Source organism: Fukomys damarensis, unplaced genomic scaffold (assembly GCF_012274545.1).
Source record: "Fukomys damarensis isolate Sample0158 unplaced genomic scaffold, DMR_v1.0_HiC HiC_scaffold_14, whole genome shotgun sequence".
Taxonomy (NCBI): Eukaryota; Metazoa; Chordata; class Mammalia; order Rodentia; family Bathyergidae; genus Fukomys; species Fukomys damarensis.
In genome coordinates, this window is record NW_022900926.1 from 48,862,703 (window position 1) to 48,878,096 (window position 15,394).

The window sequence follows — 15,394 nt, forward strand, 5'->3', positions numbered from 1 at the left end:
GAGGCAGGCATCAGAACCACTGAGCCAAATCCCCAGCCCCTGACCGTGGTGTATCTCTATAAAATAATTTTATTGTACATGTTTAAGGTTTACAACATGATATTATAAGACATATAAAGATAATAAATGCTTGCACTACTGAAGCAAATTAACATATACATTATTTCACATTGTTACCCTGTTTTTGTTTTTTGTGGCAAGATTAACCAAAGTCATGTGGTAAAAACTACAAGTACAATATTTTTAATTATAGTCTTCATGTTGTACATTAAATCTTAAACTTTTTCATTCTACTTATTGGCCACCTTGTAGCCTTTGACCTATGCCTTGAATTTCTTCCCATCCATGGTTACCAGTTTTGTCTTTGAGATTAGGTGGAAGATGATAAATAAGAAGAAATGCATATAGTGTGTTTATATGTGTCTACACACATCCACACACTTATGTTAAAAACTGCCCTAAAAGTTCATATAGGGAGTGTGGCAGCTTCAAGCTAGGAGGTAGTTAAAAATAAAGGTTTGAAGATTTAGATGTTATTATTTGTTCTCTTTTCAGAATCATGGGGAAATTTTTCAGTACATTTGTGTTGAATAGCAAAAATGTCAGTAGAAAAAAATTATTGGAAACAAAAAGAAAATGAATGAATATGGTCTCTGGCAAAAGCAAGACATGAGACCTGAGGCTCATGGAAGAAGTTACCTTGAAAAGGCTGGAAAGTATATAGCCCTAGATCAAACTGTCTAAAATTAGAGATGAAACAGTGGGAAACTGAAAATAATTTCTATTTCCTGTATAGCCTAGAAACAAGACAGATTTTTCATTCAGTTTTTAAGTGTGTCCTAAATTCAGGGCATGGTACTAGTATTTGGTTTCAGAAATGAAAGGACAGTTACACTCCCTTCATTTCTGATAGTTTGTTGGAGAATATAGGCATTAATTAAAGTACAATGATAAATGTTCTAATAAGGCAATATTGAGTTTTATGGTTACAAAAAGTAGAGGCCTAAATCTAGTGTAATTGGGAGACAACCTCAAAAAAAAAAAAAAAAAGACATAGGCCGCGACCTGGAAGTTTAGGGATCATTCAGACATACAAAGAGGATATAAGTAAATTTTGTATTCTGTATGAAAAGCATTTGCGAAAATCCTGAAAAGTGTATGGAAGGTTTCTGAAACAAACCAGCAAGGAATCAGTATACCTGTAATAGAAGATGCAGGAATTAAATTTTGAATATACACAGGGTGTATAGTGGTGTGCAGTAGCCAAATCTTAGAAAAAATGTTAAAGACATACAAAGAGGATATAAGTAAATTTTGTATTCTGTATGAAAAGCATTTGCGAAAATCCTGAAAAGTGTATGGAAGGTTTCTGAAACAAACCAGCAAGGAATCAGTATACCTGTAATAGAAGATGCAGGAATTAAATTTTGAATATACACAGGGTGTATAGTGGTGTGCAGTAGCCAAATCTTAGAAAAAATGTTAAAAGCTGCATTGGTGCCACAGGCAATTACTTAATCACTGAGTTGTTTTTTTTTGTTTGTTTTGTTGTTGTTGTTGTTTTTGGTACTGGGGATCAAACTCGGGTCCCTGCGCTTGCAAGGCAGGCGGTGGAACTGCTGAGCTGAATCCCTGGCCCAATCACTGAGATTTTTAATGAGTACAAATCCTTCAGATCAGTATTGAAGTACTGCTACCTATTAAGATGATAAAGATGAGATGGAGATCTCTTCTAGATAAGTATCTGGAGATGAATAAAATTTATTATGTTCAAAAAGATCTAGAGTGAGAGCACTTGGTGATTGATTGAAGGTTGGAATAGACAATTTTTAAAAGGGGTTAAGAATTGCTCTCTGATGTATAGCCTTTGGCTAGCCAGCTAGATAGTGATGTTATATTTTGAATTGGCAATTACAGGGGAAAGAATGGATTTTGAGGGAGAAGGGAAAACTTCTGCTTCAGAATTGTGAAATATTAAGCCTTTCTGAAACAACTAAGTAGCTACTGGGCTTATGAATGTGAAACTCAGGTGAAAGAACTTGTCTTTAATGGATATACTGGGTGTGATCACAAAATACGGTGAATTTTTTAATTAAAAAAGCTTTCTCACAGTAATATACATTGCCATTAATCCCCCTCACATTAGTCCCCCTTCCCTGGAATTTATTTATCTCCATTATTCCCATTTTTCTAAAGCAGTTCTGGAAGTTCTCTTTCATGAGTGTCTTTGAGGTACTAAAATATATATATATATATATATATAGTCAGTGGTGCTTCTGAGTGCCATCAGGTGGACAGACAGGGTCGTAAAAACACTACCTGTTTCCTCACCCTCCTTATTCACAGGATCTGGTATCATGCAACTTCTAGTTCTTCCCTAAAGCCAGAATGACCATAAGAGGTAAACATTTTGAATTGATTCAGGAAATTGAACCAGCCAAGACAGCACAATTAAAGACACAAAAGGGGACTTCCAGAACTGCTTCAGAAAGTGACAAGAACAGTGGGATATGTGAGTTAAAAGATAAGGGCCGGGATTTAGCTCAGTAGTTCCACCACCTGCTTCGCAAGCACAGGGACCCGAGTTCGATCCCCCAGTACCAAAATTAAAAAAAAAAAAAAAGAGGATATATTTTGAGGGGGATTAATGTAATCTGTCTTTTACTCTAATAGATTTTTAAAAATTTAAATATTAACTACAGTTTTTATCACACCTCATAGAAGTTATCAATATACAGATGCCATTTTAAGTTAATCAGTACAACTTATTTCATCAAAAAAATAAGTTTTATATACATATACAATTGCATACAATTAACATTTTGTCATAATTTTTTCTTGCCCTTTCTCCTTTATAAAAAAATTTATAAATAGTTCTGGATTATTTCCTCTTCTTGCAAATGCTGCCATGTCTGTGAAACCAACACTACTCGGTTTATATGAAATATATTACTTGCCTTTGGGTAAAACACTGAAGCCTGGTCTACAAGGATTGCTAACTGGCATTCTCCCTGGCTTAGAAGAAGGATCAGAATACTATGAGAGGTAAAATGATGTTTGGTGGAGCTATGTAATCTGATCGATGGCATTGTCAGCAAGCATCTTTAAATAAATCTCTTTTAGCATCACAAAAATGAATTAGTACAGATACCCCAATATATAACATTAAGATTCCAATAGCAATAAATTTATACATATCTATACTGTGTATCATACTGAAAATATGCTATACTGTGTATCATATATGTGGTAAAATCACAGACTAGAGTGACTGGGCTTAAATCAGCATTTGTACAGACACTGTGAACTTGGTATTTTTAACATTTTTGAAGTGTAGTCAGTTTCTTAATTTATAAAAAAGCATAATATTTATTTCATTTTTTTGCTGTAGTAATGAAATCACTTAGTACAGTGGTACCTTGCACATAAGTCATTCAAAAACAGATAAGACATTTAGATTAAGGAGAAGAATGGAAAAGTGGCCCATAAGCTGACTGATTTTAAATTGCTCATGGGAAAAAATAGTCCACTACCAAGTACAGTGCTATTTTACTATATTTTGACATGTATTTTTTTTTAACTTTAACTTTTCAAGGAAAATGATAAGATCTGATTTAGAGCCTACTACTTTTTGAGAGTTCTAGACAGTGTATGATACGCTTAAGTATTCTTACAAGAAAAAGAAATTTTGAGTTGTTTGCAAAAATTGAAATTCCCAAATTTAATTTATAAGTACACCTATTTAAATTTAAATAATCTATTTAAGTACATTGACCAGTTACTCGATTTTGTTGTACCTTCAGCTGTTCCTATAATGCAATAGGAATCAATTTCTGAAAATACTAGATTACCCTTTTAGGCTACTCTGACAAAAAAACTTGTCCTAAAAGTTTATTTACTTTTATTAACTATTTTATTTATTTGCTTAAAATTTTACAAATATAATAAAAAGTATTCAGCTTTGAAGTCAATTTTGCTTTATTTTGTTTTGTTTTACTTTCTTAAGGGAAGTACAGAATCCCTTAGTACAGTACTAGTACGGTACTAACTTAGCTAGAATTAAAAATTTAATATACAAATTAAATAATTATGGTTGAAGTATCGCATGATTTATCGTATAGCTTGTTTGTTATTCCACACATAGTCTATAAAAGCATTCACAAATGTTTTAATGCCCATAAACTTGAGACCAGAAGAATTAAGCCATACAGCAATTAAAACTCATTCTCCTGACTCCATAATACTGCAGTGAAATAGTCTGTTATGCTTTGCATTGTTAAAAACAAAAAGTAATCTTTAATGTAGTCCTTAAAACAGTAACACATCTTTCATTTTGTCATAGGCCTAATTCATTAATATCATTGTTAACTATATGATATGCAATTTCAAAAAGAAAGGAACAGGGCCAGGGATTTAGCTCAGTGGTTCCACCGCCTGCCTTGCAAGCGCAGGGACCCAAGTTCGATCCCCAGTACCAAAAAAAAAAAAAAAAAAAAAATTTAGAAATATGTTATACTGAAAATATAGATTTAAGATTTTGTAGAAAATCAACAGATGTTCTACCATAGCATTACTATTACCTAAAAATTAATACATGGTGTTTTATTGCTTAGAGTGGTTTAACAACCTAGTGAGGTTAGATAGGCCTTCTGATGGGTATTTTTTTATTCTCTTCACTTTAGAGATGAAGAGACTGAACTGTAGCAAGATGAAGTGATTTCCCCAAATTACACAGCTAGTAAATGGTAGAGTTACGGTTTAAATGCAGTCCTCTGACTGTAAAAGTATACTCTTCTTCCAAACTAGCACATTTATTTCCAGGCAAAGATGACTGTGGCATAGATAATTTTATACATTTTTGAAAAGACTGATGGTATATTATTTGAAAGATTATAGCGGTATCTTTATTTTAAAATACACTAAATGTTTCTGCTCATACATCATTTTATTTTTTTATCTCAGAACAAATACATTGTTGGAAAAGGTTGCTGCTGCAGTGGACCAGTCAGCGTTCTATAGTGCCCTCTGGGGTAGTCTTCTTACCAGTCCTGCTGTTCGTCTGCCTGGAATCACATATGTTCTTGCCCATTTGAATAGGAAGCTTTCTATGGAAGATCAGCTTTATATAATCGGCAGTGATATTGAGCTAATGGTAGGTTCAAAATTGTGGTTGCTCATTTCGCGGATATTTCCTTAGGGATATGTACTATTTCAGATGGATATTGAGGATCATGTAATGAAAATGCTTTCATTTTTTTCATTAAGGAAAACTAAAGGCTAAATTATTAACTTTAAAAATTCAATTACTGATTTTAAAAGCTTAATTTTTTATGAAAAGATGTTATTTATATCTGTCATCTCTATTATCTGTTAGGCAAAGTAATGAGTTTTGTTTTTACTATTCTATAGATCAGACTACACTGTTAACATAGCTATATTTATTGTTATATGAATGTATTTTATATTTAATTTATATTTTTGTCCTCATTATTCTTTCTCCCCATGACTGATTTTTGCCCAGTTTTTTTTTGTTTTGTACCAGGGATCGAACTCAGGCCCTTACACTTGTGAAACAGGCAATGGAACCACTGAGCCAATCCCTGGCCCTATCTAGATTTTTAATTAGCTTAGGGCCATGGATTTAACTCAGTGGTTCTGCCCCCCGCCTCACAAGCACAAGAACCTGAGTTCAATCCCCCATACCAAAAAAACAAAAAAACCCAAAAAGACCAAAACCATTTTTATTAGATTTATTAAAGTATAATTTATATTTTGAAAGTAACCCTTCTTAAAAATATAGTTGTATAAATTTTGGTAAGCTACAGACCTGGAACTGTTACTGCAATCAGGACACAAAAAATTACATCGCTCCAAAAGTTCTGTGTCAAGTCCTCTTCCACTGTTCTTCTAGGATTTTGCAAACAATAATCTGTTTCCAGCTTCTTTAACTTTGCTATTTCTAGAAAGTTATATAAATGGAATTATACTGCATACAGTCTTCAAGTACAGTGTCCCTCACTTTTCATAACATATTTGAGATTCACAGATGCTTTTGTGTATATCAGTGATTTGTTTCCTTATATTGGTACATAATATTCTGTTGTGTGACAGTACCACAATTTATTCATTCATCAGTTAATAATGGAATTTGAGTTATATCCCATTTGGAGCATTTCTAAGTAAAGCTACTAATAACATCTGCATATGGATGTTTTTATAGATATATGTTGGGGCTGACCTCATGTAAAACTATCAGAACCTCCCATTTTAGCATTCTGTGATCTTTAGAGTACTTTATTAGAAAAAATGATGAGCTAACATTCTCATGACAAAAATTCCCAGCATAATAGGCAATAGATGTTAAACACTCTTTATTTCAGGTAGAAGCAGTAAGTACCTCAGTGCAGGACTCAAGTGTACTTGTACAGAGAAGCACACTGGACCTCATACTCTTCTGTTTTCCATTCCACATGAGTCAGGTAAAACAAAGACTGATATTAATATAAGACATTCTTAGAAAATTACAGATTCGTGATTACAGTTATTTTTAAAGGCATTCTACTTTTTGATCTACAAATCAGTAAGTGCGTACAAAATAGGTTCCTTTTCAAGGAATGGAATTGGTAAAAATTTTGAGAAAAAGATTGGTTTGATAAGAATATGTTGATTGAAACAGATTGCTTCATACCTTTGAAAAAAGTTCTAATTTATATAAAGAAGAGATATTTCTTAGTAACTCTAAGTAAGCCAAGATTCAGAGATGCAGGCCTTTTGAGCCAGTCAGTACCCATATGTCTAATGTTACCTTATCTTGCTTTGGTGATTTTAGGATGCAAGTCAGAATCTCAGAAGCATTGGCTGTAAGTTGAGAGTAAAATACTTAGTCATTGATATTTGCTAGTGCTTTTGTTGTAAATTAGACTAACTGACTTGACACATTGGTCATGAAGTGCCTTACTGCTGAAATTTAGTAAATGTCATTTTTTAAAGCAATCTAAAATTTTAAGTCCCAAACATTGAGTGATTTGAAGTATCAGAAGATAAGTAGGCAGAATGGTGAAACTAAATATCTAACAAAAGTGATTCAGAATTTATAACATAAAAATATGTTTATTTTTAAAAAATTATTAGCAGGAAAAACTATTTGGGGTTTTTCATGACTATTAGAAGATAACTATAATGAATTTTCATAAAATTGGCTAATTTTTATTTATCCAGTTTTTCTTTTTTTTTAAATTTAATTTATTGGTACATTCTAGGTAGACAGTATAGTTACATTCATTACTGGGATCTTGTACCTTTACATGCCAGGTCTTGGTTCTCATTTTTTATCCAGTTTTTCTTTTTTTTTAAATTTAATTTATTGGTACATTCTAGGTAGACAGTATAGTTACATTCATTACTGGGATCTTGTACCTTTACATGCCAGGTCTTGGTTCTCATTTTTTATCCAGTTTTTCTTTATTGCTCTATTTAAGTGTTATTTAAATTTTTAAATTTAATTAGACTAAACAACATTTGGATACTTATGTTCCAGTGTCTGTGTTACCACTAATTGGGACATAAACCACATCTACTTTCTGTTTTGAGAGTCTTTCCTTTAACAAGGGGCCTTTATCCTCTGGCTTTTCACAGAAATCCCTACTAAGATATTTTGGTACAATCTCTAGTACAGAAGTAGCCAAAAAATCCATGCTGTTTTTGAAAAGCTTGAAAGAGAAAACTAGAATATGCCAAAGAAATGTATGTAGTCCAAAAGCCTAAAACGTATATGATCTGGCTACTCATCAAATGTTATTGACTCTTGCTTTTGAACTGTCTGCTCTCCAAAAATCATTAGTATTAGTAGTTCCTCACTTAAATTCCTCACTGGGATGTGAAGAAATCAATTCTTAGTAGACTTAAACTAATAACTTAATTTGTAATATTCCTAGATTGGTGCTTCTGGGCCTTTTTAAACATTTTTCTTTCTTTAGTACTTCTTTGCTTTGTATTCTTACCAGCCAAGATTTTCTCAAACTGTAGCCTCTATAATTTGTTTTATAAAAATAGTAACTATATTGAATATGGTTTTAAAGGTAGATACCTAATTCTAATACTCTTCTAATTCTGATACTAATTACCTTACCCAATTCTAATGCTCTTCTCCCCATTCCTATATCAAAATTTTAGATTACCTAAGATTAAGGATCATAGTCATCCTGGTTTCCCACTTTACCTTTGTACATGCCTTGCATAATAAACTTAGAGCATTGATTGTATTTCTAATTTATTATTTTATTTCTAAAAATAAGATTGTTATTACACTATAAATGGACTGTTAGATCACTTTTGCTTATTTCATGGAAAGCTGACTTGAATGTCTAGTGTTTATACCTTTAATTGAGATTATAATTGATTTTTATACATTAAAAAAGAAAAATGATGTACTTTTCTGTGTGATAAAGTATAATCATATTCCTGATCCTTTCAGGCCACTCGATCAGACATGATCAGGATATTGTCAGCAGCTCTTCATGTAGTTCTAAGGAGGGATATGTCCCTGAACCGAAGACTTTATGCATGGCTTCTTGGTAGGTAGCCATAATTGAGAAAAAAATGGAGAAATAATTTATCATACATAACTATTATCAAGTTTTGTATTTTCTAAGTGAAAAAAACCAAAACTTTTTGTGTAACGGGACAATGAAAAATATAAACTATTAATGATGTATTATATGAAGAAATTTCAAAACCTTAGTTGAAGAGGTTATTTGAATCCATATGGACACATAATGAGATTTTTTTCCCTCTTACAAGTTAAGGTTCTATACTATAAATTAGTAAAAAAGGCTTAAGTTAATAATCAAAATGACAGTTTCTAAAACTTTAAAGTCATCAAAGGAATCAAGATTAGTAAGTACCACTAGCTCCCATTGAAGCAATAAAACATTGTGTACATTTTGGTCAGCTATACTTTTTGGCAGTGTTTGGCCTATCCTCCCAACTCCTTAGTCCCTAGCGCGAGAGGACACAGTATCACTTGGATGATTTGAGTTGTCAGTTATTTTACTGTGGTAAGATGGGGGCTGGAGGACAAGGTAATTCTGGAAGAATACTATGATAGTTATGTACTGAATTGGTTTCCCTTTATTAAACTATCCGAAATGATCTCTCTTGCTGACATTGAATGGGCTGCTAACTGGTAAGTGTTTAGTGCTGTTTTTAATTGCTGTTCTGGTATTTAGTGAACAACAGTTTTGAGGATTCTATTTTAATTCATTTACAATTTATTTCCATGGAGGTTTTGATAACAACGGTACTATCGTAGGACCCAGAAGTACAAGACACAGTAATCCTGAAGAACATGCCACTTACTATTTCACTACCTTTTCAAAAGAATTGTTGGTGCAGGTAATAAATGCTTTCATTATTCTTTGCTTATTTGCCTACCACTAGTTACTAGGTAGAACACAGACCTGCCTTAATTGAATTCATAGTTGAGACAAGATTCAAACACTTTCTAAAAGGGACAGTGACCAGCAAATGGTAAAATAAAATAAGTAACCATAAGCTAGACTCCTTTGTAAGGCTAGAGCTATTTCTTTATTTTGTAGTTTTTATGACTTTACTAAAACATAGTTCAGCTGTTTATCTGTGTACTCTGTGAACATTGGAGCTTTTCCTAAAGTGGACTAAGGCCTATATATTCTAGCAGGAATCTAAATATGATAAAATAGTTATTGTAAAGGAAATGTTAACATTATCCATATATTTATTTCATATTATTTTCATTTCCCTTTATTTTCAAGTTGTCTCAAAATGCCAGAAGCATTTTTAAAAGCATGGAGTTACAAACTGAGTTTGGAGTCACTGGTGGTACAGTAATTGTGCAATAGCAGATGCTACCTTGATGAACTGGCATAGTTTGGGGTTCATGATCTTAAACATTTTCATCTTGATAGCAAACAATACTTATGATTATACTTTTCTTGATTTTTTTTGACTCTTCCATTTTTTCCCTAGGGAAATGTAAGCACTTTTTTTTTTCTCCAGACAGATAAATGTAACATTTTTCTTTCTAGCAGAGAAAGAATGCTTCAGAAAAGTGATGGGGGATGTAAAGCTGCATTACATATGGTTATATTTAAAAGTATTTTTTCTTATGCAAAAATTATTTCAATCTATTTACAAAATGACTAGTACATATTTCTTTTTTAAAGGCAATGGTGGGAATCTTACAAGTGAATGGATTTGGAGAAGAGAGCACTCTAATGCAAGATCTAAAACCTTTTCGTATTTTAATCAGTTTGCTGGACAAACCTGAGCTAGGTAATATATACAGCAATCCCAAGGGATAGGTAATGTGTGATGGTTTTGTATTGTTTCATAATAAAAATAAGGTGAAGTCATTAGAAAAACTGCTGTGTTTTGAGATAGCTTTTAAATGCAGATTCAAAATTTTTTAAAGATTAGAAAGTTAAGATACAGGTATACATGCAGTGTATATGTTATTCCTCATGCCTTCTATGTACTGTATATGTAACAGAAATAATTTTAAAAATGACTGAGCTTCTCTTAATCCTTACTAAATTATGGAAATTGAAACGTATGATCTGTTATAATCTAAGAGTTCACAGAATTTAAGGATTTGGGCAGAACTATTTGTGTTATATTTCTCTTCCTCATTACCCCTTTTATGTTTTCTCCTTTCTTCCCATTGTGTATTAATTACATATTAGATCTACTTGAAGGCTAAATATGTTATAAGACAGAAATTAAGACAGATATTAACAATAAAATGAAAATATAATGTGAAAATTTTTCAAGTTACATGCAGATATTTTAGCAGGTATACTAAATTCACCAAATCTTAAAATGAAATATAAAATATTTAAAATAGAAGGATATCAACTTATATTGATTGCTCTGACAGGTTTATTTTTAGGTATTGTATGATAGTAAGTGAAGCTGAGAAGTTTTTTCTTTTTGTTTTTTGGTACTGGGGATGGAACTCTGGTCCTTGTGCTTGCAAGGCAGGCGGGCAGAACCACTGAGCTAAATCCCCGGCCCACTGAGGAATTTTTTAAAAGGAAATTGGCATCTGTTATAGCAAATAAAATTTAGCCTTATACAATTTTATAATTAAATTGTCAATAGTAATAGTAGCAGTAGCATATATGGAATTCTGGAAACTGCTGTACACCAAATACTTTTCTTAATCCTTTAAACTGTCATATACATTTATTATCCTCATTCTGGATAAGAAAACCAAAGCTCAAGGGCCAGGGATTTAGCTCAGTGGTTCCCCTGCTTCCCTTGCAAGCATAAGGACCCAAGTTCGATCCCTGGTACCCAGAAAAAAAAAGCACAGAAAACCAAAGCTCAAAGAAGTAAAGCTTGTCCAAGGTAATAGAACTATAAACTGATCGAATCGATTTCTCTGATTCTATCACTTCTGTAATGTATATCTGTATTTAAAATGGACATTATTTTCAATTGCTTCAGGGTTTCTAAAAATGTGAAGTTTAATTTAGCTTCTCAAAATTATTTTAAATATTCGTTTTAAAACATTCTTTGAAATAACTTTTAAATGATCATGATTTACCCATTCTGATTACTGTCTTTACTTTGTATATTGATTTTAGGACCTGTAATTCTGGAAGACGTACTGATTGAGGTATTTAAAACATTGTATTCTCAATGCAAAGCAGAATTAGATCTTCAAGTGGAACCACCCTTCAGCAAGGACCATGCTCAATTAAGCAGGTAGACTACCAAAAAATTAAGCATGACAAAGAAGTTTTTACTGATTATTATTCATAAAGTAGATTGTACTCTTTATGTTCACTTAATGAAATTTGAAGTATTTATTTATAATAAATGAAGATCTTTATATAAAGTTTGTGATCTAATGAGAACTGATTTTCCACTGTATTTTGGTAGTATGAAGTATCATAAGTCACTCATCATTCAAACAGGCAATTTAAGCACAACCATACAGCCACTATTGGTCAGGAGTGGTTCTTCACATCACCAGTTTACAAAGCTAAATTTTAGCAGTGAACATATTGGCCCCAGAAATTTAATTTCACTTACCAAACTTATAAGAGACTGCCACATTTCAGTTAGTAATGGTAATTGTTAATAATGGTATTTTGTTTGCTAAGCAGTCCTGGTTGTTCATAGGGTAGTGCCTCTTGGTCATTTAACACACTCAAAAACAAAATCATAGATTACAAAAAGACTTGAAAAAGATAACTGTTAGGCAAATGAAAGGCCACTGAATTTTTTTTGAATTATAGTTATTCTTTCACACATGTATATTAACATTTATTACGAATGTCTAGGACAAGTCATGTAACATTAGCATGTCTTGTTCTCTTAAGTCAATGATAGATACATACTGACAAAGTTTTTTTCTTCTCTGCTTTAAACAGACCACTTTTAGTATCATCTGTCTTTATGACAGAAGTCTAAGGTTATAATAGTTTTAGATATTTTGCATTTTATTGATGTCTCCTTGTAAAACACTTCAAGACATTTTTGATTTTTCATTATATAATTCCTTGTATTTTTAGATAAGTTTGTTGATGAACGCAGTACTACTGTTTCATTCTGCCTTCTGCCTGAGAGTATTTTCTGCCCATAGAGTATTTACTTCTGCTATCAACAATTGTAATACCTCACTATATAAAGCACACGCCTACCGTATAATATACAAGGCCCTAGGTTTGATCCCTAGCATCTACAGATATAGATATCTGTCAGATAGACATAGATACAATTGTTTTGTTAGAGAAGATAGGAAGAGAAAAATAGGTAGTAGACAAAATGTTAGCCATTTGAAATAACAGAATTTATTTTTCTCTGATGGTATTTTAGTAATGACAGCTATTTGCAATTATAATGCTTTTCATTATTGTTTTTAAAGGTAAGAATAATAATTTGAGTGAAACTGGTCAAAATAAACTGTTAAAATCCTGAACAGCAGATAAGCAAGCAAAATTCTTTAGAATCAAAACTGTCCAAATCACGGCTCACTTTATATGTGCCATGGGAAAAAAAACAACTTAATGCCAAATTAACACTGTGCACTAAGAGTTCAGAAGGATCTTCCTGTTCTTTTGTGATTTTTATTATATAAGGCTAATTTCTGATTTTGATTATATATTTGAGTTATGAAGACTCAAATTTGGAAGAATACTTGCATATAAAGTAAGAGAAGAATGAAAACAGATTTAAATTATTTGTTGCAGTGTTCTTGCTAGCATATTTTCTAGCAGCTTCCTAGGAATGTGCACTGCCTCAGTGATAATTTCACTCAGATCTAAATTTGAAAAAAAAATGATAATACTCGTAGTTTTTCTTTTCTTTTCTTTAGTAAACTAAGGGAAAATAAGAAAACAGCTGAGCTGATTAAAACTGCCAACCTTCTCTTTAATTCGTTTGAACCTTATTATATGTGGGATTATGTTGCACGCTGGTTTGAAGAATGTTGTAGGTAAGTTAAACTATTCATTTGTTTCAATATCTAAAGCTAATTTTTAAGTTGTTTAAATTCAAGAATTTTCTTTTATACATTCTACTTCTACTGAGAACTATTAATTCTTTAGTAGCCATAATCTGACTCTACCTTGTTACTTTACCATATAAAAATTATTGCTCATATCATCTTAGAATTGGAAGGGAGCTCAAAGATGAGTTAATTTATTCATTAACATAAATGAATGATTCATACCTCTCTAGTCTATAGGGATCTAGCTTCTCTTTATTACAGAGAAAATAACAAATTTATATTTCTGCCTTGGAACACTTTCCCAAAAGTATTTCCACTTTGAGTAACAACCTCCTGGGCACTTATATATTTTCAAAGCCATTAGAACTTGCCCATATTATCACTGAGGTGATAAAGTCCTCTACCTTTTAAGATAGAAAGCCTAAAGAATAGTCCAAAACCCTGGAATACTAGTAAACTAGAGTGCCATCTGTCTGGATTTTAGATAAAACATTTTTAAGAACCAATTTAGTTTCTCAAGCTTCATGAGCTTGTAGAAAAAAAGTAAATATGTATAATCCTATGTTTAGAAGTCATTAAAAATGTAAATACTGCTATACATGAATTCCTTTAATAACTTAGAAAGCTTTTGGATACCCACTTGGCTGGTGTTGAACATCCTCCTGACAAGCACTGTGCTAGGCATATAAAGTCTTATCTTCAAAGAACTGACAATGGGGCAAATAAGATATGCATATCCCTAGTATTAAGTTTAAAATTGTATCAGATATAGAAGATAAAATTGAAGTCAGTGACCGTGAGAAGAGAGGTCTCAAGTTTAAAATTGCAGATATCTTTTAGAAATAATAAAATACAGGAATGAGGAGGACTTACGAGTATCTTTTTACCACCTAATCCTACCCTGATTTTCACTTTCTGTGTGAAACTGTGTTTCTATACACACACACACACACACACACACACACACACACACAATCTACCCTACTGCATTTCATTTGTATGTCCACAAATTCACACTCATGCTTCTTGAACTAACCTGAGCACACATAAACTTTTATATGTTAGGACTCCCTTGTGCTATTCTTTCTAAAATATCCCAGCTTTTGTGCCCATTGGTGTCATATTCTTTTGTGTCTTCAGAGTGTAGAGTAACCTATGGTCATATAAGATTAATATGATGTTAATGTTTGTTGAAGGAATACTCTCTACTTGGGCCAGAAGAGACTTCCTGGAAGAGGTACATTTGATTTTAGGACGGTTAACATTCTAGATACAAGAAAATGAAGTCAGTGGAGGATGATAATCCAGGAAAACAAATTAGTACAAACAAAGTTCCTAAGTTTATTTATTTTTTTGGTACCGGGGATTGAACTCGGGTCTTTGTGCTTGCAAGGCAGGCCACCAAACTGCTGAGCTAAATCCCCGGCCCTACAAAGGTCCTAAGTTTAGAAATCAAATGGCAAACAGTCCATTTTAACTAAGAGATAAGCAATGAGAAACAAGTCTCAGAAAGTGAGATCCATTCATAAAAACTTGAAAGTAAAAGTTAGGCATTACAAGGAAATATTAGGCCTAAGAAACTAGCTTTGAGAATTTTCCAAATAGAGGTATGGTAGTGTATTGGGGGAAAGGGACTGTTTCATCACAAGAACATTAGTTTGTGACCCATTGTTAACTTGGCCCTCATTAAGAAGATAATGATGTTTCCCAAGTACTTATATCACTTGAGAACGTACTTGCTAAAGTAAATTTTGTTCTTTTAGGAGAACACTGCATGCCAGACTTCAGATTGGGCCTGGAGATAGTCGTGAGTCATCTGAATTACAGCTGACCAATTTCTGCTTACTGGTGGATTTTTTGTTGGATATAGTTTCTTTGGTAAGACAACCTTGGTTT

At 32.4% G+C, this 15,394-nt stretch overlaps 1 protein-coding gene across 12 annotated transcripts in view; it reads left to right on the forward strand.

Annotated features, from left to right (window-relative positions):
* The window catches only part of Dop1a (DOP1 leucine zipper like protein A), an 89,273-nt gene that overhangs the window by 28,035 nt on the left and 45,844 nt on the right, over nt 1-15,394 (forward strand). For 9 of the 12 annotated variants that reach the window (XM_010631136.3, XM_010631135.3, XM_033763356.1 and 6 more), the window contains 9 exons: nt 2,875-3,045; nt 4,963-5,152; nt 6,381-6,479; nt 8,474-8,573; nt 9,284-9,393; nt 10,203-10,311; nt 11,628-11,748; nt 13,364-13,483; nt 15,262-15,376. In XM_010631136.3, coding sequence (XP_010629438.1) covers nt 2,875-3,045; nt 4,963-5,152; nt 6,381-6,479; nt 8,474-8,573; nt 9,284-9,393; nt 10,203-10,311; nt 11,628-11,748; nt 13,364-13,483; nt 15,262-15,376 — 1,135 coding nt within the window. The remainder of the gene's footprint in view (nt 1-2,874; nt 3,046-4,962; nt 5,153-6,380; nt 6,480-8,473; nt 8,574-9,283; nt 9,394-10,202; nt 10,312-11,627; nt 11,749-13,363; nt 13,484-15,261; nt 15,377-15,394) is intronic. The other 3 variants (XM_033763354.1, XM_033763361.1, XM_033763363.1) reach the window with 1 other exon arrangement.